Source organism: Sapajus apella, unplaced genomic scaffold (genome assembly GCF_009761245.1).
Source record: "Sapajus apella isolate SASKATOON/1434 unplaced genomic scaffold, GSC_monkey_1.0 scaffold457, whole genome shotgun sequence".
Lineage (NCBI taxonomy): Eukaryota > Metazoa > Chordata > Mammalia > Primates > Cebidae > Sapajus > Sapajus apella.
Window position 1 is genome coordinate 12,671 of NW_022437393.1, and position 25,595 is coordinate 38,265.

Here is a 25,595-nt window from a genome sequence, read left to right on the forward strand (position 1 = left end):
AATGACTGTGATTTTAATATTTCCCACATGTACTGGACTCTTTAAAGTCATTTTGGCAATTCAATAGAATATGCGAAAACTCTAAAATTATGATTATGAAACAAAGAATTCTTACAGGCAAAGCACTGTTGTTTTTTTAACTATCAGACCAAAAAAGTAGTGCTTTTTAACTATATGTGTCATTATAATAGATTAGAAATTAAAGGATTCCACTATGTTGGCCGGGATGGTCTTGAACTCCTAACCTCAGGTGATCTGCCCGCCTCGGCCTCCCAGAGTTCTGGGATTACGGCCGTCAGATCTACCTTTTTCTAAATTACCTGTGTTCTTGGGCACAGCACAGAATCTGAAATCCCAAGCCCGCACAAGAGCTCCAGGTGGGGCTGTGCTGTTGTCTTTCCTGTCTCTCTGTGCTCCCCCCAGCTGCTGCCCTGGCCAGTGACCTAGAAATAAGTGTGCAGAAACACACTTCGTGATCTATGAGTGTGTCCGTTTTAGTGACAGGAGATCTCTGTACTCTGGAGAGCTTAGCTGAAACATGACATAAAATAGTAGAGAATTGGGGGAGGGGAGCTGCCTGTTCCCTACATCTGCTAATTAATTGAAGGGAAACTTGGTGAGTGTCTGCAGGTGACTGGGTGGCATAGATCAGATGATGAGTAAGGTTTGCCTACAGCTCCTGCCATTGCTGAAATCCCCACCCAGCATGCCACCCCAGAGTATCCTAAGGACAAGAATTTGCTAGAATGTGGCCAGATACAGGAGCCCACGCCTGTAGTCCCAGCACTTTGGGAGGCTGAGGTGGGAGGACTGCTTGAAGCCAGAAGTACAAGACAGCCTGAGCAACGTAGTGAGACCTGATCTCTATTAAAATATTAGCCAGGCGTGGTGGCACATAACTGCAGTTCCAGCATTTCCAGAGGCTGAGGCAGGAGGGTCACTCCAGCCCAGGAGTTTGAGGCTGCAGTGATCTATGATTGTGCGACGGCACTTCAGCCTGGGTGACAGAGCAAGATCTTATCTCAAAAAAAAAAAAAAAAAAAAAAAAAAGAACTTGCTAGAATGTAAGAAAAGCCTAGTCCTGACATGGTTCATGTCACATTCAGGCACATCAAAAACTCCATGGATGCGAAGGTTTGCAGAACTTCAGACTAAAATAACAAAATATCATTATTTGGTAAAATGCAGGAAAATAAACCATTTGTTCTATATACCGCTTATGTGCTTTGAGGTTTTCTCCAGTAGCCGCTGTGTTTTAGATTCCTTTGTTTAACTTGGCTTAATCTTGGTTCTTTTCCTGTTTATTCTCCCAACCCCCCAACCCCCACCCTGCAGAAAAGGACAGGGGCGGCCCGAGTGGGCGATATTTGGGAGACTTACTGAACACAATGAGACGATTTTGTTCAAAGAGAAGTTTCTGGATTGGACGGAACTGAAGCGACCGCATGAGAAGAACCCTGGGGAGCTTGCCCAGCACAAGGTATCCCAGCGACCAGGTCTCAACCTCGGGGCTTGGTTCGGGTCCCAGCAAAAGTGGCCTTGATGTAAAATGATCAAATCATGTAGTTCGCGTGGCCATCACCTCAGATTTATCATTTCTTTGTGGTGAGAACATTCAAATCCTCTCTTCTAGCTGTTCTGAAATATGCAATACAGTGTTGGGGACAGTTGCCTTTCGTGCCGTAGAAAAGCAGCTCGTTCCTCGCTCTGATTGTCACTTTGTGCCGTTGGCCAACATCTCCCAACCCTCCCTCTGCTCCCTCCTTCCCTCACCCCCTCCCCATAAAACAGATGCCTGTATCAGCATATCAAATTGTACACATAAAAATGTGTCAACTAAAATACTTTTTTAATCAACATAAACACACACACCCTTAAAGCTGGGAAGCCTTCTCTGGACTCACGAGAACAGCAGACTGGCCTCCAGTTCTAACCCGACTCCGGGAGGTGAAGAGTCTGGTTTGCACCTGTTCTCGGGCATCCATGTGCTGTTGTGGCGATGGGTGTTCAGACCTTCCAGTCTTCCTGGAAATGCAGCCTTTCCCACACTGCAGTTAAACATCCTGGGACAGAGTGTGGAAGCTGTATTTTTATGTTGTCCCATGAACAGTTGAAGCAGCGTTGAGTATGACAAGGAATGGCTGTGGAAACAGGCAACCTCCATGTTCCCCTGTAGGAAGACCCCAGGGCCGACATCAAGCCGTACGACGTGACGCGGATGGTGTCCATGCCCCAGACGACAGTGGGCACCATTCTGGACGGGGTGAACGTCGGTCGTGGCTATGGCCTGGTGGAAGGGCACGACAGGAGGCAGTTTGAGATCACCAGTGTCTCCGTGGATGTCTGGCACATCCTGGAATTCGACTATAGCAGGCTCCCCAAACAGAGCATCGGGCAGTTCCACGAGGGGGATGCCTATGTGGTCAAGTGGAAGTTCATGGTGAGCACGGCAGGTTAGTGAGCGCTCGTGGTTTCTTCCAGTTGAAAGAGGCTGGCTGGCAGCCCTGCGGGAGCCAGCTTCCCCAGCACACCCTGTGTGCCCTCTGCTGTGTGCACGCGTGCAGTGGGGCACTCCAGTCATGCGTCCTTGAGAGCCACTTAGTAAACCACAGAGGGGGAAAAGAAGTCAGGCCGAATCCCTAACAGCCTAGCCTTGCCGAGGCCGCTGATGTTCACCTGTAGAAATTGACTTGCACGTCAAGGCTTCCTGGCTCCCTCTCTCCCTTCCTGTCCCTGTCCCCAGAGCTGTTCTGGGAAAGCGATGATTGGCCTCTGAGTGATATTTCTCATGTGCCTGTGTGCTGCTTCAATTAAAGTCGTTAAGTAGAGAATATCTTTGTGATTTAAAGCTGGAACCAAATGGTGCTGTAACATTATAGTAAATACACGCACACAAGGTTGATTTGAAAAGTAAGAGGCTGTTTCTCCCAAGGCTGAGCGCTTGCTGGCCTTTGTGGGTCTGGTTTAGTAAATGCAGAGTCTAAACTCTCCTGGGTTCCTGTTGGTGATGTGCCCAATTGCAAAACACTCACTTGGATGCTTGAAGCTGGGGACCGGGGAGTCAGGTGAACTCTGGAGAAACCATCCATGTCCTTGCCAAAGGAGGAGCCTTCCTGCAGCGCTCCTCACCCCTCCCACTTAGGACAGCATGCAGGTCACAGCTCTGTGATGTCAACTCAGAAGTCTCTTGGCCTCTTTACAGCCCCTTTGCTGTGCAGGTGCGCCCGCCCCGGGGCCACGGTAGGCACAGGCTGATCAGATACCTGCAGGCGCAGAACCACGTGATTTCTTTCCTGATTGACACAAGATGCATCTGTGCATCAGCTGGCATTTCCGGAGCACCTACTCTATGGGAGACACTTTTTGTAGAGACCAAGTAAATATTTCAGGTCCTGTCTCCAAGATGCACGTGGTATCAATGACGTAGAGCAAATGCAGGAACAGCCAGCAGGCAACCTTGCTGGGCACTGGGCGGTGGGGTTGTGTGCTGGGGTTGTGTGCTGTGCAGAGCCCGGTTGTGGCCCAGAGGTTTCCCCCGCCCCCTGGGACACGACGCTGGGTCTTTACTTGCCTCTAGCTGAGGGCCTCCCAGGCTCCCTGAGACTTGTTTTGTTGTGATGTTAATTTCTCAGATGAGGACCAGGACAGTAAGATCAAGGAGCCTGCCTGAAGCCACACAGCTAGCAGAGAGCTGAGCTGGACACTCACATCCAGGCGCCCTCTTTCCAAACCCAACGTGCTGTTAACCCGCTTGGTGGGCAGGAAGTCAGAGGGGGGCTCCAGCACAGGATGTGGGGAGCCGTGAGTTTGGCTACAAGGAGGGGCCGAAGAACCCAGTCACCAGATCAGGGAGCAGGTCAGGGTTGAACCAGCAGCAAGGCGACTTGAGGCTGGCTACTGAGCACACCAAACTCCAGGGGCTCCTTAAACAGCAGGAATGGGATCTTCCAGGGCCCAGGCAGCTCCTGTCTCTTCTTCCAGGGAGTAGTGGAGTGGCGGACAAGGAACCCCATTGAGAGGGACTTTTTCTTTCCTTTTGTTCTTTTGTGTGTGCGTGTGTGATGGGTCTTACTCTGTCTCCCAGGCTAGAGTGCGATGGCAGAATCTTGGCTCACTTCAGCCCTAACCTCTCAGGCTCAAGTGATCCTTGTGCTTCAGCCTCCCAAGTAGCTAGGACTACAGGCACATGCCACCGTATCAGGCTTTTTAAATTTTTTTGTAGAGATAGGGTCTCACTATGTTGCCCAGGCTGGGCTGAAACCATCCTCCCACTTCAGCCTCCCAAGGGGAGCAGCATTTCTCATGTACTTAATTTCTTAAGAGCAAGGAATTGGAACTGCTCCTTTCCTTTTTCATAAAGAGGCATGTCCCCTGAGGGAAGATAACAGGCACTGGGACCCTATAGCCTGGGATTCAGAATCTCAGGCCCTTACCAGCTATGTGGGTTGAGTAAAGTTACCCCGTTTGAGCCTTGGTTTTCTCACCTGGAAAGGAGGGATTATAATACTCAGCTCACAGGACTTTATAATCAGCATATATGATGTTGAGCAGGTGCTTGGCCTGTGTTCACAATGCAGGTGCAGGAAAGACTCATCACTGACACTGTCAGCAGGAACAGCATAATTACTGTTTTAACTTGAAAGTGAGATAACGTGGATTTCCCCAAAATAATGGCAATTTCCAAAGAGTCACTGTCATGGATTTACGCTCTTGCTCTCATGCAGAGGTGGCACGTGCAGTGATAAGTAATCTCTGATGCTGGTTACCAGTGATGATGGTAATAGGGAATTGAGTGTGTTTCGGGGCGGGCAGATCTCTTAGCCTGCGGAGTAATGGAACTGGGAACTTTAAAGAACAAACTAAACGCACTTGTAGTGCCCCTTCCTAAAATGCAAAAAGGGAAATCGTGTTTATAAAACCAGACATTTTCTTACCTTAGCTGTTAGTTATGATGGAAAAAAACAAAGTAACAGTGAACAGATGAATGAGTAAAACTGTTAACGTGAATTAATTAAAAATAAAGCTAAGAGTTCAAAGACTTTCATGGACTACTGACTTGGAGGCCCTTAGGAAATATGATTTGACTAAGGCGATTCCTTTCTATATTTCTTCCCAATAAACACAATGGACATCTCACAGCCAGCTCCAATGGTATCTTTCCAGAAGACTTACAACTTTAAAAAGTCCAGCTTTAGAGAATTAGGATAGAGCAGGGAGCATTCAGATTCCAGACCGTCCCTCCAGCAGCTGGGAAGCACAGGCCGACAGCACTTGCGGTCACTCCATAGCCAATGCGGAAGCTCTGGCCTTTGGTGATGCTAGTCTGGCTCCTCCATCACTTGCGCCCACAAGGGCCACACCTGCAAACAAGACTGAGTCAGAGCTCAGGGAGCACTTCTGGGAGAAGGTCAGCAAAAAGCAGCAGGTGTGCAGATGGTATAGCCTCCGCTTGGCCGATGCCAGCCAGCCTGCCAGTCAGCATCCTGGCCCAGTGCCTGCAGGTCAGGGTTGCTCGCACCCCAGCAGGGTCAGGAGACAGATGCTCCTGGTGCCCAGGGTTGCTGAGCCAGGCTTCCCTAGGGCGTGACAGAGGCTTAATTCCTACAACTTAGAGGTGGCTCTGGTGCAAGAATACTTAACCATGAGCCGTCTTTACACCTCTGTTTTCTGTTACTCCTAACTAGCCCTCCCGGCACCAAACTCGCTCTTGAAAGTACCTTGATGGCATAACACGTCCACACTTTAAATTAGGTAACTAATCAAGGTTGTAAAGAGAATAGCCCATAAGTCCTTACCACGAAAAATTGAATCTTTACATTGCTGAAATTAAAAATGAATACACATATGAAAAATTAAGTTGCATACAGGACTGAATTTGGATATGTGCAGGAAAACTAGTGAAATGTCTGCTTCATAAAATATCTTTAAAGAAATAAAATTCTAAACTCACATCTGTAATCCCGGAGTTTTGGGAAGCTGCGATGGGAAAATCGCTTAAGGGCACGTGTTTGAGTCTAACCTAGGCAACATAGTGAGACCCTGTCTATACAAAAAATCAAAAATGAGCCCAGCATGGTGGCATGCACCTGGGAGCCTGAGACAGGAGGATCACCTGAGCCCAGGAGTTCAAAGGTGCAGTGAGCTATGGTCATACCACTGTACTCCAGCCTGGGCAACTGAGCAAGACCCTGTCTCTAAAATAGAAGTAATTTTAAAAGGAGGTATATTTTGGGTATATACAAGTCAATTTACAATGTTAGGATGTGATGTTGATTACTTAAGTGTGAATATGTATTTACACAATGTATTTGGGTGCTTACAAATTTCAAGGTCTTTATAAGCTGTTATGATCTATTTGAAACACATCTTTCCTCAGTAATCTATTTCGTGAAACAAATTTTCACTTTTGAAGAGTGGGATTGCTATTCAAAGGCAAAGTTTTGTTGCTTGGTAAGCAGAAATTTCAATTAAGTGGCTTCCAAATTAATTGTCGGATTTATAATCTAGTCATTGATGGTTCTTATTTTATTTTTCCCTCTCAAAAACACCCAAACTTAACCAGTTTAGACCACAGTGGATGGTACGAAAGGCTGTGTTTAGTCAAAATACTTTTAAAAAACTATTCGAATCATTTAAGCAACCTATGTTACAGATACCTTACCAAAGAGATAAAAATCAAATAAATATGACCCTGACCTTTGAAGAACTTAAATGAGTTTTATAAAACACTATTTCCCTTTTTGCATTTTAGGAAGGGGCACTACAAGTGCCTTTACTTTGTTCTTTAAAGTTCCCAGTTCTATTACTCCAAAGGCTAAGAGATCTGCTCGCTCCTTCAAATCTCAATACAGTTGTAATGTTGGAAATGGGATTGGAGCTGAGAAAAGTTACGGTGATATAAATCCAGAGACTCCAGTTATTCTCATTCCTTTTTAACCTGTGTGGGTGTTCCCACCAACTGCATTCTCCTGTGTTGACCCCCACTCCCTGGGACACCCAGGCCTTTGGGTCAAGAGCTTGGTCTGCTGAGCTCACTCAGCCTAGAAGCTTCTGCTTCCAGATCAGCGTTATTTGCGTCTGCACTCCCCACCTCCTCAGAAAGGCCTTCCCTCAGTAGCCGTTCCGTGAGCCCAACCCTGCCTGGCATCACGTCCTTCTCTCCTGTCCTCATTGCACTTATCACTATCTGAAATCGTCTTGCTTATCTCTTTATTAGAACAAAGGCACCGAAGTTGTTTGTCTCGTTCATCATTGTAGCCCAGAATCCGGAAGTCCTGGCTCAGTGAATATTTGTTGAATGCGTGAATGAATGAAGGGAATCTAGAGTGATACATATTCTTACAGGTAGAGATTTGGATGTCTGCAATGACATCTAAAATGTCCATTTGGCCTATAATTCCAGTACTTTTGGAGGCTGAGGTGGGAGAATCACTTGAGACCAGGAGTTAGAGACCAGCTTGGGTAACATAGTGAGATCCTATCTCTACAAAATGTTAAAGATAAAAATTAGCCAGGCATGGGTGACGCATGCCTGTAGTTCCAGTTATTCGGGAGGCTGAGGTGGGAGGATCTCTTGAACCTAGGAGGCTGAGGCTGCAGTGAGCCATGATTGTACCACTTCACTCCAGCCTGGATGACAGAGGGAGACCCTGTAACCTCCCCATGACTGCTCTCCACACCAGTCTCATCTGCCCAGTGTGCTGCCCATGTTTATTGAGTGCCTGTGTGGTGCCAGCCATGAGGACCATCAGCTCTTAATCCTGGCAGCAGCCCTGGTGACAGACATGAAATCCCAGATTCATTTATGCTAAACTGACATGTTAGCAACCTATCTATCCTCCCCCATTTCTGACAGACCTGGAACACTTCGAAGTTGTGTTTTTTACTAGAATAGTTTTAACCCGCTTGTGCTTAAAGCTGGTCCAGCTATTGTTTTTAATATCTTTTCTCTACCAGCTAATCTTTTGCCAAAAAGTAGCGTAATGTGGAAAACTCATTTGTGAGCCCTTAGTCCTGCTCTGGCAGTCGCCAAATACCCAAATGCTTTATTTATTTATTTGTTTGTTTATCTGTAAGAGAGTCTCACTCTGTCACCCAGGCTGGAGTGCAATGACACAATCATGGCTAACTGCGGTCTCAAACTCCTGGGCTCAAGTGATCCCTCTGCATCAGTCTCCCAAGTAGCTGGGGCTACAGGTGTGCAACACCACACCAGGCTAATTTCTTTAAATTATTTTAGAGATGGGGTTTTGCTATGTTGCCCAGGCTGGTCTTGAACTCCTGGCCTCAAGCAGTCCTCCCAGAGTGTTGGGATTACAGGAGTGACACTCACCTGGCCTCACCAAATCGTTTGAGGAAATTGCTGTGCTGCACACTTGGAGTGTGCCCCCTCCAGATGACAGGTGTTTTCTCAGGGCACCAGAAGGCCCCTCAGATCCTTTTTCTTCACGTTGGAGACTGGGTCAGGAGCTGGAAGGAAGGTGGTTTCTCTCTTCCCCTGGGTGCGGCCACCCTTCCCTCCAGTGCCACTGGTTTGGCCCTAGCCCCAGGCCTGAGGCTTTTTTGCTGCTGGTCCTCGCCGGCCCTGGGAAGGTGAGAGGGACATTAGTTACTCCTTGGGCATCTCAGCTGCTGACCTGTCCCTCTGCCGTTCTGTGTTTGCAGTGGGAAGTCGCCAGAAAGGAGAGCACTCGGTGAGGGCGGCCGGCAAAGAGAAGTGCGTCTACTTCTTCTGGCAAGGCCGGCACTCGACAGTGAGTGAGAAGGGCACATCGGCGCTGATGACGGTGGAGCTGGATGAGGAAAGGGGGGCCCAGGTAAGTGTTGGGGAGCTCTGCACCCTAGGGACCAAGAGGAGCGTCCTCTCCTGGGAGCTGATGGTGCTCAGCCTGGTTCCTCCCAACATGATTCTAATAATGGAAGACCATGTCACCCAAAGCACTTCAGCCCTGGTCTGGCTTCTGCAGATTTCAGGCTGTGCCTCCCACTTCTTTCCTCCTCCCACTTTTTGTAAGATGATCCCAGAGAAAATGTTGTACCTGCAACCAGGAAATCCACATGACAAGTGCAAATGGCCAATGGGTGATCTTGAAAGGTTTCCACCTAACCAATCAAGGCATTGTATGTAAAACAAAGAGATGCCATCGCCCACTTCTCGAAATGGTAGTGATTTAAAGAACGGATACAGGGCTGGCAAGGATCCTGTGGGATAAGGATGCTGTATTCGGAGTGAGAAGTGAGAACTTGAACAGCCATCCTGAAATTTTGGCACGAGAACCTTAAAACTTTGATCAGTTGTTCCACATACATGAATCTACCTGAATATAAGAATTGGGAATGCCCATTACCTCACCTGCATTCACGGCAGCTGAGTGGGTTTTCTGGAACAGGTTGGATTGAGTCACTCGCTTGCTGTCAGCCACACACACTGCAGTCTAAGCGGCTTCCCAGAGCTTCAGCACCTTCGTGGTGGGCCCCGGGCACCTCTCCAATCTCCTCCTGCTCCTCCCCTCCACCCAGGCCACTCCAGCCTCTTCCTGTTCCACGACTAGCTCCTTCCACCCACCTACTGCTCTGTGTCCCATTCCCACTGTCTGGAAACTTCCCTTGCCTAGTCTGTAGCTCTCAGTCTCTGATGAGGCAGCTTTCTGCTCACATGTCACCCGCACCCCTGCCCCAAGTTCTATCCACAGCCTCCTCATTCTCTTATCATTCTCTGTCCCTGTGCTTGATCCCTTTACTTTCACAGCACTTCCTGCCACCTAAAGCACATGATCCCCAGGAGCATGACAGAGACCCTGTGGCCCTGGCCTTACAACCCCATGGCCTTATAACCCCAGGGCCTGCCTCTTGCTTGGCAGGGACTGCTGCCCAGATCCGAGGCCTGTAAACACGTCTCTTTAACATTCGGATGATCTCTGCCTGAGTCTCATCTGCTCAGTACTAGTACCAGCAATTAAGAGTTACTCTGCTGAGTCCCAGCAATTAAAGGTTAACTCTGGGACTCTTGGAAAACAGGAAAATGCCATGTGTAAATCTCTTTATTCTCCTGGATGAATAACAATAGCAGGAGGGAAGACAGCAGAGACAGACATTTTCGCCAAAAATGGATCAACCCTCACCCAGCTTTGCAGTCCTAAGAACCAATCACGTTTCCTAAAAAATATTTCCTACTGGCCAGGCATGGTGGCTCACGCCTGTAATACCAGCACTTTGGGAGGCTGAGACGGGTGGATCATGAGGTCAAGAGATCGAGACCATCCTAGCCAACATGGTGAAACCTCATCTCTACTAAAGAAAACAAAAATTAGCTGGGCATGGTGGCGTGACCCTGTAGTCCCAGCTACTCGCGAGGCTGAGGCAGGAGAATTGCCCGAACCCAGCTACTCAGGAGGCGGAGGTTGCAGTACGCCGAGATAGCGCCACTGCACTCCAGCCTGGCGCCTGGCGACAGAGCAAGACTCTGTCTCAAAAATAATAATAATTTCCTACTATGGACTATATTTTAGAAATGATATTGGCAACATGTGCATTTTAATTTATTCCTAATAGTGAGTCATTTCAACTACTCTTTTTTTTTTTTTGTAAAGGCTCTGAATGAATATGCTTTTATCATGCCTTCAAAATCATCCTCAGAGTTTTGAGTCTTAATCTATTGCATTTGAGCATTTTATCTGTTATCAATCCAGTGGATGGAAAATCATTTTATTTGTATTTTTTTTGAGACAGGGTCTCACTCTGTCACCCAGGCTGGAGTGCAGTGGCAACATCACCACTCACTGCAACCATGACCTCCCAGGCTCAATCAGTCTTCCTTCCTCAGCCTCCTGAGTAGCTGGGACGTAAGGCATGTACCACTACAGGCACGAGCCATGGTCCAGCCCTGGAAAATCATTTTAGATATGAAATACCGCCACAAAATGGCGATTGGTTACACCAAATGGGCGCTGAGATTGATATATTAACTCACAGTGGGAAATGCTTCCTCTTAGCGCTCCCTGACTACCAACTCCAGGAAACACTGCCTCTTTAAGGGAAAAGTGTCCTACAGGGAGCTGACTCAACCCTAACTTTATTCATGGTACAGATAACATCTGAAGGAAGAGCCTTCCCTAACAGCCAAGGGAGAGACTGAGTGGACTGCTGGGTTGACCACAAATTGCACATTTTTCCCAGAATGATTACTAAATCAGTGACGAGCCATTCTCATTACTGAGAACTATCTTGTTAGGAACGTGTTTCCATCAGTCTTGTTACATCAGTAACCACAGAATACCATTAAAATATCAGGGGTCATATTTTAAAAGAATATTCCATGATAGAACAACATTAAGTAAAGAAAATGAGGCTATACATCCTTATAAAGTAAGGCTCCTACTTTGTTTAGGAAAAACAAAAACTCCCTAACACCTGAGAGGAGGTTGCATACCCCAGTTCGCAAAGCTTCTCTTCTCTTTAGGCCCTAGTGTTGGGACTGGCTTTTGTTTGTACATCTTGGTATTTTTCAGATTTTCTGTGAGAGGCATGAATTGTTTTTAGAACTTTGAAAGCCCCATCCCCCTTACCTATTTACCTGTTTAAATCTGAAGGTCCAGGTGCTCCAGGGAAAGGAGCCCCCCTGTTTCCTACAGTGTTTCCAAGGGGGAATGGTGGTGCACTCTGGGAGGCGGGAAGAGGAAGAAGAAAATGTGCAAAGTAAGTCATTTTTACTGCTGGAACTCGACTTTGTCTTTCCCTCTCTTGGAAGGAATTTTTATTAGCTGGGGCTGAAAGTGAGTCTGTCTTCATCTAGCTGTGGCTCTATCTCTGAAAGCCTCCTAATGTTTTCCTGATAACTCGGCCCTGGGCGCTGGTGACCCGCCTCTCCCTGGAGAATTTACTCGGGGATTCACCTTTGCATGAAGGAGGCTGGAAAGTCACTTCCCTTCCTCTGTCTGCTTGTTTTAGGAGGAAGAAAAATCAGTGGCTCTTCTATTATAAAGTATGAAATTTTTGTTGGCCAGCATCCGAAAAAAATTTTTTTAGCTCTAGAGCCTTTTAAAATATGTCTGTTATAGAACTTATTGTGTAAACCTTGGAAAAATGTTTTGTCTATATTGTGAACTTCGGATCACCTGCTTCTAACTACATAAGAACCCACTTTCTGGGCTGGCAGGAAGTCCTGATGCCTCAGTGCTTGGCAGGGCACCCTGCGCAGGGCCTCAGCCCTCCAGTCCCCTAAGTCCCTGGCCCTGGACAGAGGTGGCGGCTGTGGATGGCACAGCAGGCACCAGAAAGGGCTGGTTTGTTGCCACTCGCTCACATCATAATTCCTCCACGCCGCTGGTGCCCCCTGCAGGTGAGTGGCGGCTGTACTGCGTGCGCGGAGAGGTGCCGATGGAAGGGAATTTGCTGGAAGTGGCCTGTCACTGTAGCAGCCTGAGGTCCAGGACTTCCATGGTAGTGCTCAACATCAACAAGGCCCTCATCTACCTGTGGCACGGATGCAAAGCCCAGGCCCACACAAAGGAGGTTGGAAGGACCGCTGCAAACAAGATCAAGGAACAGTGAGTGTTTTGTCTGCAGCGAGCCCCCACACATCGGGCTTCCCAGAGGGATGGGGCAGGCTCAGGGGTTCCAAGATTCCCAGCAGATCCTGGGGTGCTGAAAGTGACTGCAGCAAGGGATGGCTGGGAACATGGTCAGGGGCCTCTGACGCTCCAAGCAGAGAGGATGCACGAATCAGCCCAGCCCTCCGACTTGGGGGCCGTCCCACCACGGTCTGAGGATTTACCTGGCTTAATTTTTTAAGGACATAGGAGCTTGTGAGGAGTTTTCTAATTCATTTTTAAGTTTTCTATATGTCTTATCCATATAATTTCTATTTTTTTTTTTTTTTTTTTTTTTGAGATGGAATCCCACTCTTGTTGCCCAGGCTGGAGTGCAGTGGCGCGATCTCGGCTCACTGCAACCTCCGCCTCTCGGGCTCAAGCAATTCTCCTGCCTCAGCCTCCCGAAATAGCTGGGATTACAGGACCCTGCCATCGCACCCAGCTAATTTTTTGGTAGTTTTTAGCAGAGACGGGGTTTCACCATCTTGGCCATGCTGGTCTTGAACTCCTGACCTCGTGATCCACCGGCCTCGGCCTCCCAAAGTGCTAGGATTACAGGCGTGAGCCACTGCACCCAGCCTAAAAATGTCTATAATGTTCATGACATATTAGATGTGATCATACATCCCTCCCTAGGGGTCAACTTCTCCTCCACCACACTCACAACTGCAGAATATTTTTTCATTTGTAAGAATTGCTTTTCCTTAGAAAATAGACGGGACGGTTAACTGATCTCCAGATTTAGTTTTGAATAATTTTGTGTCTGTACCCCATAAATATATATATACCTACTACTAGTATATACCCACAAATATTAAAATTTTTAAAAAGGCAGACAATAACAAGTATTGGCAAGGATGTGAAGTTGGAAACCTTACACGTTACTGCGGAGGTTGTAAAATAGTACAGCCACTTTGGGAAACAGTGTAGCAATTCCTCTGAAGATTTAACCATACAGTTACCATATGACTAGCAACTCCGAGGTATCTACCCAAGAGAAATGAAAACACTCGTATATGAAGATTCATAGCAATATTAGTTATAGTGGCCAATAGGCAGAAATAACCCAAATATCTACCAGTGCATTAGTGGATTAAAAAAATGTGGCATCATAGCATATTATTATTCTGCCATAAAAAAGAATTCAGTACTGAGACATGCTACAACATGAACGAACCTTAAATACATTATACTAAGTAAAAAAATGCAGTCACAAAGGACCATATATAATTCCATCTGTATGAAATGTGCAAACTAGGCAAATCCATCAATACAGAAGCAGACTAGTTGTTCTGAGGACTAAGGAGGGGAATGGGAGTGACTGCTAACGGGCACAGGGCTTCTCTTTCCAGGGGATGAAAATGTTCTGAAATTGGTGATAACAGTTGCACAACTCTGTGTATACTAAAATCTGTACACATAAAAAGAGTGAATTTTATGACATGTGAATTATATCTCAGGAAAGCTATTATAAAGCTGTTATTGTAATAGTAATAATAATTCTGTGTCATCAACACTCTCCAGACTTACAAAGAACTCTTGGAGTTTCTCCCTTGCAGATGCCCCCTGGAAGCAGGACTGCATAGTAGCAGCAAAGTGACCATACACGAGTGTGACGAAGGCTCCGAGCCCCTGGGATTCTGGGATGCCTTAGGAAGGAGAGACAGGAAAGCCTATGATTGCATGCTTCAAGGTAATGCGCCATCCACAGCCTGTGATCCAATTCTTTTGTTTTTGGAAACAAGAGTCTTGCTCTGTTGCCCAGGCTGGAGTATAGTGGTACAAACACAGTTCACTGCAGCTTCAACCTCCTGGGCTCAAGTGATCAGCCTACCTCAGCCTCCCAAAGTGCTGACACTTCAGGCATGAGCCACTGTGCCCCATTCATGTTTTATCTTAATTCTTCAGCCTGTCATAAATCTAGTGTGATAAGTGCTATGTCCAGCTGATCGAACAGGTTTTTTCTTCCCAGGGGTGAGTTTAACTTGGACACCAAGTCTTCAAATTCCCACTGGCAATTCAGCTTCCAAAGCTTCCCGGGGACCATGCCAACTTCCAGGGTCTTAGTGACTCAGGCACCGTTTTTCTTTCCTTCCTCATAGCTGCCACCTGAGAAGTCGCAGTCCTCTGGGTGCTGGAGTGGGATCCGGGGAAGGAAGCCAGCCTCTTATCCCCTTTCCAGAGCCCTTTGGTCATTAACCTGTTTGGGGATACAGGCCGTGTCTGTATAGAATAGACACTCCTGTTCACCGGAGTGAGGTTAGGTGTTATATGTGTGCTTTCCCAGCTGTTCTCAAAATACAGATGAACATAAGAAGGAAAGTGAACTTGTTAAGCAGTTCCAACAAGCCAGACACTAGTCAGCACCTTACACATAGCAACTCCAGTAGTACAACCCAGCACTCTGCCATTTTTACAGATGAGGAAGCTAAGGCATACAGAAGTTAGTCAGCTTGCCCAAGGCTGGACAGCAATGGAGTATCCTAAGTACTCCATAGTACTCTGCCCCTCAATACTTATAAACTTTCATATAGTGTTTTAAACATAATGCCTAGGATACGTTTGAAATTATTGAGAAGTTAAAAAAAAGAAACGAAGTCACTTAATCACATCCCTCAGGACTATGCTGCATATAATAACTGTTTTTAAAAATAAAATGTGGACCTACAGTTTTGTAACCTGCTTTTTTCCTTTATTATGAATAATCTCCCGAGTTATTAAAATGTGGATTTCTAATGGCTGCAAGGTATTCTGATTACTCTGTGAATATACATCACTCTACTTGACAGTCTCTGGCAGCTGAGGAGTTGAGCTGTTTCTTGTTTCTGATTTTTCTCCCTTATAAAATAATGCAGTTTGAATACTTTTTAAAATGATTGTATACTTTCATTCCTAATTGAGAGGAATTCCTAGATGTGGAACTGCCGTGCTAGTTACGAAAGTCTTATAGCATGTGTCAGCACGGGCCAAGTTGCATTCTCACTTGCAATATACAAAAGCGTACATTTCTCAGCACAATCATAAATTCAGCATATTACTTTTTTCCTCTTTGCCAAATTGATGAGACAGATAGCTAAGCATTGTTTTGTTTTACTTGGAAGTACATATATATGTATATAAATGTATAATATATACAAATAAAATATATGCATATTTATAACATGCATATTTATGTTACATATGTATATATTTTTTAGCCATTTTAATTTCTACTTTGGTGAGTGTTCTATTTGTCTTTTGTACATTTTATTGAGAGATTTATGTTTTTCTTATGTATGTCCCTTCATCTGTTAAGGATATTAACTAGTGGCTGTATTATAAATATTTCCCATTTGTGACTTGGTTTTTCTTTTTAATTTTGCATTGTTGTATTTTTATATAATTAATGTATTATTTCCCTTTTGATCAGTTCTTTTACTATTGCAATTGAAAAGGTCTTTTCCACCTTGAAGCTCAGATAAATCCTACCTGTTTCCACAGTGCATGTAATTATTTCATGTTTTCATTCTTCATCTGGAATTTACTTTGCTGCATATGGTATCTTCAGCTTTGTTCTCTTTTCTTTCAAAGATCCTGGAAGTTTTAACTTCGCACCTCGCCTGTTCATCCTCAGCAGCTCCTCTGGGGATTTCGTAGCCACTGAGTTCGTGTACCCCGCCCGAGCCCCCTCTGTGGTCAGTTCCATGCCCTTCCTGCAGGAAGATCTGTACAGCGCGCCCCAACCAGGTAAGCCTTGCAGGAGGCAGCTGTACTGAGCAGCAGAAGGCACACCTTCCAGGAAGCCTTTTGATTTTACATCGGTATTCATTAAGCAGCTTCTCTTTGCCACGTGCACTCCCAGAACACCCAGAACATCATGTGCTTATGCTATTTCATCCTCAACTCTACACCAGAAGGAAGGAGGGTGAAATCAGCCACACATTATAGCGTAAGGAACGAGGCTCAATTACTTAACCCACCCAAAGATGTCTGCTAAGAATAGGGTGAGCGCCACAGTGGCAGAGCTGGCGTCTCCGCTCTTCTCCCAGCCTTCCTCTCAGTCTTGTTGCTGCATGGTCACTGGTCAACTGCCACTGCTCCAGCCATCATGTTTGCATTCAAGACAGAGAAAGAAGGCATAAGGAAGAAAGAGCACTTATAGCCACATCTGTCTTTAATCAGATAAAGCACGTTTTCCCAGAAGCCCCCAGCAGACTTCAGCATATGTCCCATTGGCCAGAGTTTGTCACATGGCCAACCCCAGCTGCGAGGGAGCCTGGGAAAGCAAATGGCAGGGGAGAAGGGTGTTGGGGTATCAGCTAAGTTAGCCAAGGAACAGGGTCCACCATACCAAGGCTCCACAGCAGAGCCAAGACTCCAGCCCAGGTCTTCTGATCCCAAGGTCAGGGCTGTTCCCACCAGGCCACCACCTCAAGACAGTAACCCTTGTGCCCTCATTCTGGTTGGGAAAGTCACAAGAGACTGGACTTGACAGCCCCTCCAGACAGCCCTCCAGTGAAGCCAAGGTCAGGTGCCTCTCAGCGTGTTTGTTGCTTCTCAAATTACAAAAGCCTGGAGCTGCAGCCAGGGGCCTCACCTCGCACTGGGTGCCCAGGGTACCACTGGAAGTTTGACCTGTGCCCATGCCATGCTTGGAAAATCTTAGTGACCAGAAAGAGAGGCTGTGCCCACACCCTTCATCCTGGAGCTCAGGGTAGGTCATCAACCTCCACTGGGCTTTTAAAGTATGGTTCCTGAATCGTGAAACACATGCCAGGAAAGGACACATGGTGAGCCGAGCTAGCAAGAATGAGGCATTTTGGCAGGTGCAGTAAGAGTCAGGCTGACAATTTGAGGAGGAGAAAAAGTGAGGAGGAAAAGACAGTAGAACAATTTTAATTTTTATTTATTTTTTTAAGAGATAGGGTCTCACTCTATCATCCAGGCTGGAGTACAGTGGTGCAATCATGCCTCACTGCATCCTCGAACTCCTGGGCTCAAGTGATCCTCCTTCCTTAGCCTCCTGAGTAGCTGGGACTACATGCTTGTACCACCATGCCAAGCTAATTTTTTTTTTTAATTTTTGTAGAGATAGGGTCTCGCCATGTTGCCCAGGCTGGTCTTCAACTCCTGGGCTCAAGGAATCCTTCTGCCTCAGCCTCCCAAAGCACTGGGATTACAGGCATGAGCCACCACTCACAGAGGCAGTTTTGATTTTAGGCCCATTTCTCTGTAAGAGAATCATAAGCTCGCCTCACTGCTAAGCAATCACACACAGGGCAGGAATGCCACTGACCTCTCTGCAGTGAGCTGTGCGTGCCAGTGTTGACTGTGCTCTTTGGAGATGCATGGCGCTGACAGTCCCTTGAGTGGCACATGCATCGTCCCTTCCACTCTCAGCACAGCCCTGCCTGCATCCAGAAGGTTTACACGGGCTTGAGCTGGAGCAAAGATGGGAGGACCTGGAGGACAAGGAATGAAAGAGGCCAACTCCTTGACGCCACCTCTCTCTGCCTAGAGGCTTCTCCCAGTTGAACTTTCAAAGGGCTGGGTGGGACCCTGTGTTTGCCCCTTCGTCCCTGGGGTGAAAGCCAAGGGGATTTCCCTCGTGACACCGCAGCGGGGAGGGGCAGCATCCGCTAGGTTTAGGATAAGTGAGCTGCCAGTGTCCGCGAAGGAGCTCCTCATGGTCGGGCTCTGTCCCTCCCTCACAGCACTTTTCCTTGTTGACAATCACCACGAGGTGTACCTCTGGCAAGGCTGGTGGCCCATCGAGAACAAGATCCCTGGTTCTGCCCGCATCCGCTGGGCCTCCGACCGGAAGAGCGCGATGGAGACCGTGCTCCAGTATTGCAAAGGTGAGGCTCCCTCTAACGCGCCTGCAGCAGGGAGCAGATGGGGGAGCCCCTTCCCTTTCTGCGCATGTCAGCCAGCATCTATAAAGCCTGGCAAGTGGCAATGAAACCCATTTTTTCCCCTTTTTAACTTTTTGAGATTTATTAACTTTTAGACTAGTGCAGTCTCAGCTGCCAGCACAAGGAGGAACTAGTTTTTCTCTCTCATGAGGCCATCTAACGTGTTACCTCAAGGATAAAGGCTGTATTGTAGAAAGCCCAGGGCAGGGCCGGGCGCGGTGGCTCACGCCTGTAATCCCAGCACTTTGGGAGGCCGAGGCGGGTGGATCACAAGGTCAAGAGATCGAGACCATCCTGGTCAACATGGTGAAACCCCGTCTCTACTACAAATACAAAAATTCAGCTGGGCATGGTGGCGTGTGCCTGTAATCCCAGCTACTCAGGAGGCTGAGGCAGGAGAATTGCCTGAACCTAGGAGGCGGAGGTTGCGGTGAGCCGAGATCGCGCCATTGCACTCCAGCCTGGGTAACAAGAGCGAAACTCCGTCTCAACGCTCTTCAAAAAAAAAAAAAAAAAAGAAAGCCCAGGCCAGATTCAAACCCTGTTGTACTCGGGATTGATCACGCTGAGACAAGTTGGCCTCCGCCATGTACATTATTTGCAAGCACTACCATGCTGTGGAGAATGGAAGTCTCCCCCAAATGGCGGATGGCCATTGCCAACCTTTTTATTATTATTATTTTTTTTGAGTATTACATCCAAAGAGAAATATCCATAGTAAGTTCATGGTTCTTTACTATACACATGAAATTTCTGGTCTTTTATGTTAAATTAAAATGCCAGTAATTAATATCTTACTGAATTTTTATGGTTTCATTGACACAATTAGTTTTCTATCACTGAGTATGTGCAATTGATTCTCTTCCTGAAAATCTCTTTAGCAATAAATAACATATGAGACCTTCCACCCAGTGTTATAGTGAGTGTGGATGTGTAAGATGCTGTCATTCGCTGTCAGTCACATTGGAGTTAATCCCGTGGTAGGAAGTGAGAGGGATGCCTCTACAGGTGAGTTCAGGAGGAAGAAAATGCTCCACCCAGAAGCTGCAGACAGAGCCTCTCTCTCCCGTCCAGGAATACAGTGTTTTGTTAGGTTCAAGCAGTATAGGCTCAGGTTGATTATAGGTCACTATTGTAGTCACAGGTATGAAATTAACATCTTATATAAGCATCGTCCATGTGTTGTTATGAGCTACTCATAACCTGCATTTTAAGCATGAAGTCATGAGTTCTGAACAAAGAAGAAAAAATTTCAAGGGAAATCACAGAGAGTAGGGTCTACTGACATTGCATTCTGTGTAACTACAGGAAAAAATCTTAAGAAGCCGCCCCCTAAGTCTTACCTTATCCATGCTGGTCTGGAGCCTCTGACATTCACCAATATGTTTCCCTGTTGGGAGCACAGAGAGGACATTGCTGAAATCACAGAGATGGTGAGCATTCTGTCCTGCACCTTTTGGATTGTGGGTTGACTTTACTTTGGGGAGAGCATCCAGTTGCACTTTCAAAGTGGGAAAGTATTTTTCCTTTTGCAACATCTTAACAAGTCTACATAGAATTTGCTTAGGAAGAAGAAAAGTCTAGTGGGAAATCAATTGAACTATTTTAATAATTTTCTACACAGTATACCCCATTTTAAAAGCTTAAAAGCAAAGTTGAGTTTAATCATGCTGAGGACTATATATGTACATAAAAGCTGGAACTCTTTGTTCTGTTGCTAAGAACCTGTTGCTTGGCATTGCTTGTCTCTCAGTGTCCATATGACGAACAACCAAACCCTCAGGTTTCAGACGTTAACCTTGCGTAGAGGAGACACACATGATATGTGAATTAGTGTGTTCAGATAACTGAATGAAAGGATGTACTGCGACTCACTTATGATAAGGTATCGCTCAGCATCTCATTAATATTGTCTTTTGGGCCAGGTGCGGTGGCTTACGCCTGTAATCCCAGCACTTTGGGAGGCCGAAGCAGGCGGATCACCTAAGATCAGGAGTTCAAGACTAGCGTAGCCAACATGGAGAAACCCCATCTCTACTAATACAAAATTAGCTAGGCGTGGTGGCACATGCCTCTAATGTCAGCTACTTGGGAGGCTGAGGCAGGAGAATTGCTTGAACCCAGGAGGCGAGGCTGCAATGAGCTAAGATTGCGCCACTGCACTCCAGCCTGGACAACAAGAGTGAAACTCTGTCTTAAAAAAAAAAAAATTGTCTTTTATGAGACCACCTGGTATTTCCACGAGGCATTTATCGTAACTTCTAACAAAATATTATCTAGAATGTGTTCTTTTCCAACCACACAGAAAAGAATTTTACTATACCTATGTTCAATTCCTTATTTATGAGCTATTAACATTACTAGCAACAGCAATTCCAAGGATTTGTTTTGATTTGGTGAGAGATAGGTTTTTACCATTTTGATTTTTGTTTTTTACCATGTAGGAGAGCTGCTTTGCTTGGGGAAATGACCCAAGTGTATTTTATAGGAAATCTGAGTAATTTTAAACAGAGTCCACTTCTGCGTAGCAATGGAGAGGGTCTGTTGGATAGTGAAGACATTGCTGCTCACTCTAACCTGTCTCCTTGGAGCCAAATGGACTTGATCTCCACAGGGAAGGGGCTGATTGCAGCCTAGTCTCTGCCGCAGCCAGAGCGAGATGGTTCTGTTTGCCATAACTATGGTATCATGAAACCAGAAGGCTCTGGGGATTGCAAGCTCTGCAGCTGCTGCAGTCTAAGTTCAGGTGTTACAGAAGGCCAGGGGTTCAGTCGAGGTCTCATTGTTCACTACGCAGAAGAAAGCCAATCACAGAGACAAGCAAAACCAGGGAAGCAAGTTTATTTGGGTGCTAATAGCCAAGGGGAATGGGACATAAGTCTCAAATCTGTGTCTCTGGCCTACTAAAACTAGGATTTTTTATAGCAGGGAAGAAATGTAACCATGTGTGGGAAACAGGAATTAGGGTGAGGAAGAGGAGTTAACAGAAAGCAGGGAGTTGGTTAGGCATCATGATGGGTGAGGGGTCTGGTAACCTTTAGGTTTTTTGTTTTTGTTTTTTGAGACAGGATCTTGCTGTGTTGCCCAGGCTGAGGTGTAGGGGCGCAATCATGGCTCACTGCAGCCTCCGGCTCCCGGGCTCAGACAATCCTCCTACATCAGCCTCCTAAGTAGCTGGAATTGCAGGCACACACCACAATGCCCCACTAATTTTTTTGTATTTTCAGTGAGGTTTCGCCATGTTGCTCAGGCTGGTCTTGAACACATGGGCTCAAGCCATCTGCCCAACTCAGCCTCCCAAAGTGCTGGGATTACAGGTGTGAGCCACTGCTGGCTTTTTGATACTATCAGAGTGGCCTAATGGTTGGTTTCCTGAGAAAGCAGCTCAGATAAAACAAATATAACTTTCTCAAGTTTCAGGACTGGGAGAGTTAATTTTAATGTTTATTTAAAAGAAACCATAAACATCAGTTCTGTGGGACAGTTGAGCCAGTTTCAGAAGGATGTAACTCACCACCCTCTCTCTGTATTCACTATAGATCCTGGGGGTTGGCAGCGGGGCTGTTTACTGTTGTGCAGGCCTGTGGGATTCCAGCCAGAGAAAAGTCAGGCTTCCCACACCAGCAAGTTATACAAATAATTAACATTCTCCAAGTGCTCACGCTGCACTAGGCATAGCTCCAAGCACTTTACACTGATTTTCTCGTTTATCAACAGTCCATCCAGATCTATTTACTATTACCCCCATTTTACTGGTGTGGGAGCAGAGTCACAAAAACATGAAGGCACTTGGCCAAAGTGACTTTTAGCGAGTGGAGGAGTCAGTACTTAGTTGCAGGCAAGACCACTCCGAAACCCGTCTCTTTTCTTAGAGAAAGGATCTTGCTTTGTCACCCAGGCTGGAGTGTGGTGATACAATCATGGCTCACACAAACCTTGAACCCCTGGGCTCAAGTGACCCTTCCACCTCAGCCCCCCAAGTAGGTAGGACTACAGAAACATACCACCATGCCTAGCCTATTTTTGTATTCTTTGTAGAGACATGGTCTCACCATATTGCCCAAGCTGGTCTCCAAGTCCTGGGTTCAAGCAGTCTTCCCACCTCAGCCTCCTAAAGTGTTGAGATTACAGGCACAAGCCACTGTACCCAGCCCAAAACCTGCCTCTTGACCACCAGTCTGCCCCATATATTTCTGATTTGAGCAACAGCTCTTAGTCATCCATTCCCATCATCCAACCACCCAAAAGGAGAGCAGCCAATCTGGAGTCACAAGTTTAATGGAGGAAAAGAATTTATCTAGAAAAGCTTGCTCAGATTAAATTCACACAGTGGTTTTTTAAAAACATGATTCTGCTCCAGAATATTCTAACTTGTGACCTTCTTTTTCTATTGTGGATTAAGAAATGGGGCCGGGGAAGGGAAGGAGGGCGTGATTTCTTTTCAGGTTATTTTTAAATATTTTTAAACAAATTCCATTATTTGGAGGCTTCTGGTGTTTAGACTTCAGATCTACTAATCTTAGTACGCAGTTCACTCATGGGAAAGTCTCAAAATGTTTTTCCAGAGGCAGTTCTCAGGAAGGGTTTGTTTGAAACTCTGTGACAAGGTGAGAAAACATCTAAAAGTCAGAGAAACAAGCCTCTATCTCTATAAAAAATTTTTTTTAAATATATCAGGTGGGCATGGTGGCACATGCCAATAATCCCAGCTACTGAGGAGGCTTGAGGTGGGAGGACTGCTTGAGTCTAGGAGTTTAAGGCTGCAATGAGCTATGATCGAGCCACTTCACTACAGCCTGGGTGACAGTGAGACACTCTAAAAAATAACATAATTTTGGGCCAAGTGTGGTGGTTCACACCTGTAATCCCTGCACTTTGCCAGGCTGAGGCAGGAGGATCACTTGAGGCCAGAAGTTTGAGACCAGCCTAAGCAACATAGCAAGACCCAAAAAAAAAAAAAAAAGGAAAAATAAATTAGCCAGGCATGGTGATACACACCAATGGTCCCAGCTGCTCAGGAGGCTGAGGCAAGAGGATCACTTGAGCCCAGGAGCTGGAGGCTGCAGTGAGCTATGATCACACCACTGCACTCCAGCCTGGGTAGCAGAGTGAGATCTTGTCTCAAAAAAAAAATGATTTTTAATTTAAAATTTAAATTTTTTTAAAATTAAGAGTCCAGACAGCTGCAGGGCTTTGGGCAATCCCTTATCTCTCAGAGCTGCTTCCTCAGTAACGTGGAGCAATGAGTCCTCAGGCTGTGTGCAGATGGCACAGGACTGTGTGTTTGCAAGCACTTGATAAAACGTGTTCAAATGTGGGACACATTTCTCCTCTGCCCCCTCCTCTACTCTAGGACACGGAAGTTTCCAATCAGATTACCCTTGTGGAAGACGTCTTAGCCAAGCTCTGTAAAACCATTTACCCGCTGGCCGACCTCCTGGCCAGGCCGCTCCCGGAGGGGGTCGATCCTCTGAAGCTTGAGATCTATCTCACCGACGAAGACTTCGAGGTAAGCGGTTCTTCCACTGGGATGGGGATGGGACTAAAACAACACACGAAGCTGAGAGTCCTTTCACTGAGCCGCCGGTGTTTCTCCTAATGTTCCAGTTTGCACTAGACATGACACGAGATGAATACCACGCCCTGCCCGCCTGGAAGCAGGTGAACCTGAAAAAAGCAAAAGGCCTGTTTTGAGTGGGGAGACGCGGAGGAGCCTCGAGGTCACGTCCAATACCCCCACCCCAGGGAAATGGATATAGAGTTTTGGACTGGTGGTTTTTCACAAAGTAGTTTTCAATCAGTTTTCGGAACCTGACATGGTTAAAGACACTGCTTGTCCCGGAGTTGTGTATTTTGTAAATGTTCAAGGAAACTGTTTGGAAACTTCTTTCCACCGTTCAGCAGGTTATCAGAATTAATAAAAGTATTGTTATGTGCACTTAAGCTGCAGCTGCTATAGACAGCCCTGCCTTCTTGTTCCAGCTAGACAATGCCTTTTTTTTTTGAAGCAGTTCTCTTTATAAAGTGTTATTTTGATAGTTTGGGGATTCTAAAATATATATATATTTATATAAACACCATATAAGTCAAATATGTATTTAGCAAAGCAATATGTATTCACTTTCGAGATTTGTTTTGGTGTCAAAATAATATGAAAAGGTAGTTGGAGTTGCTTCTGTGGAATTAGCTCTGCCACCAATACGTATCTTCACACACGTTTGGAAATGTTTCCTGCAGCGTTAGGTATGACTTGTTCTGAGTACTGCTTCCGGTGCTAAAACGAACAAAGAATTTCTACATAATGGCCTGGACTCTGGAGAATCTATGCGAATCAACCTTTCTACCTTAATAACTCCCCAAAAATGTATAGTGCCTTGTTTTTATGTACAGTTTATATACAGAAAAGTTTGCTCTGCATTTTTGATGATGGTTTGGAACATTATCTACAATTTTACTCTCAAATAGTCAAAATAAAAACATCTCAATTTCTAATACCTGTTGTAAACATTACACATGTCATTTTGTGATACGGGACTCCCAAATAAAAGCATCAGAATAAACACAACAATTAACTGATTGGTTCACATTGAATTCCAAGCATGTTCCTTTCTGGAATTTTTTTTTGTAAATATTAACATAGCACCAGTATTTTGTCATTAAATATAAATGATCTATACATTTAAATTTAGTTTAGGGCAAGATTTTATACAAGGTCGTAGGATTAGATAGAGTTATTTGCCCCATAAAATCAGTACTTAGTACTATATTGAAGACATACTTTTGCAAATCATCATTCAGTAGAAGTTCTTTATCCCATAACTCTTATCTACAATTTCAATTTTAGGATCTCAGTGCCTTTAAAAAAAAATTGTATGGGCTGGGCACGGTGGCTCATGCCTGTATTACCAGCCCTCTGGGAGGCTGAGGCGGGCAGATCACCTGAGACCAGGAGTTCGAGGGCAGCCTGGCCAAGATGGTAAAACCCTGTCTCCACTAAAAATACAAAAACTAGTCGGACATGGTGGCGCATTCCTATAATCCCACCTACTCAGGAGGCAGAGGCAGAAGAATCGTTTGAACCGAGGAGGCAGAGGTTGCAGTGTGCCGAGAT

The 25,595-nt window shown here is 45.9% G+C and overlaps 1 protein-coding gene and 1 long non-coding RNA gene across 6 annotated transcripts in view; one reads left to right on the forward strand and one right to left on the reverse strand.

Annotated features, from left to right (window-relative positions):
- LOC116545960 (supervillin) overlaps positions 1-25,075 on the forward strand; it is a 36,804-nt gene extending 11,729 nt beyond the window's left edge. Inside the window, exons 10-20 of one of the 2 annotated variants that reach the window (XM_032272362.1) lie at positions 1,336-1,480; positions 2,177-2,453; positions 8,665-8,816; positions 11,589-11,694; positions 12,338-12,545; positions 14,150-14,283; positions 16,161-16,316; positions 18,284-18,427; positions 19,793-19,917; positions 23,838-23,993; positions 24,092-25,075. In XM_032272362.1, the coding sequence (XP_032128253.1) occupies positions 1,336-1,480; positions 2,177-2,453; positions 8,665-8,816; positions 11,589-11,694; positions 12,338-12,545; positions 14,150-14,283; positions 16,161-16,316; positions 18,284-18,427; positions 19,793-19,917; positions 23,838-23,993; positions 24,092-24,178 (1,690 nt within the window). In that variant the 3' untranslated portion in view covers positions 24,179-25,075. Of the gene's footprint in view, positions 1-1,335; positions 1,481-2,176; positions 2,454-8,664; positions 8,817-11,588; positions 11,695-12,337; positions 12,546-14,149; positions 14,284-16,160; positions 16,317-18,283; positions 18,428-19,792; positions 19,918-23,837 lie in introns of both variants that reach the window. The other variant, XM_032272361.1, reaches the window with a different exon arrangement.
- The window catches only part of LOC116545961, a 34,736-nt gene continuing 10,596 nt past the window's right edge, over positions 1,456-25,595 (reverse strand). The window contains exons 2-8 of one of the 4 annotated variants that reach the window (XR_004266528.1): positions 23,907-24,151; positions 19,828-19,874; positions 17,866-18,448; positions 16,550-16,663; positions 11,565-11,658; positions 3,033-3,263; positions 1,456-1,538 (exon numbers count right to left, since the gene is read on the reverse strand). This is a non-coding gene — a long non-coding RNA (uncharacterized LOC116545961). Of the gene's footprint in view, positions 1,539-1,605; positions 1,639-2,898; positions 3,264-11,564; positions 11,659-16,549; positions 16,664-17,865; positions 18,449-19,827; positions 19,875-23,906; positions 24,152-25,595 lie in introns of those variants that run through there. The other 3 variants (XR_004266529.1, XR_004266525.1, XR_004266527.1) reach the window with 3 other exon arrangements.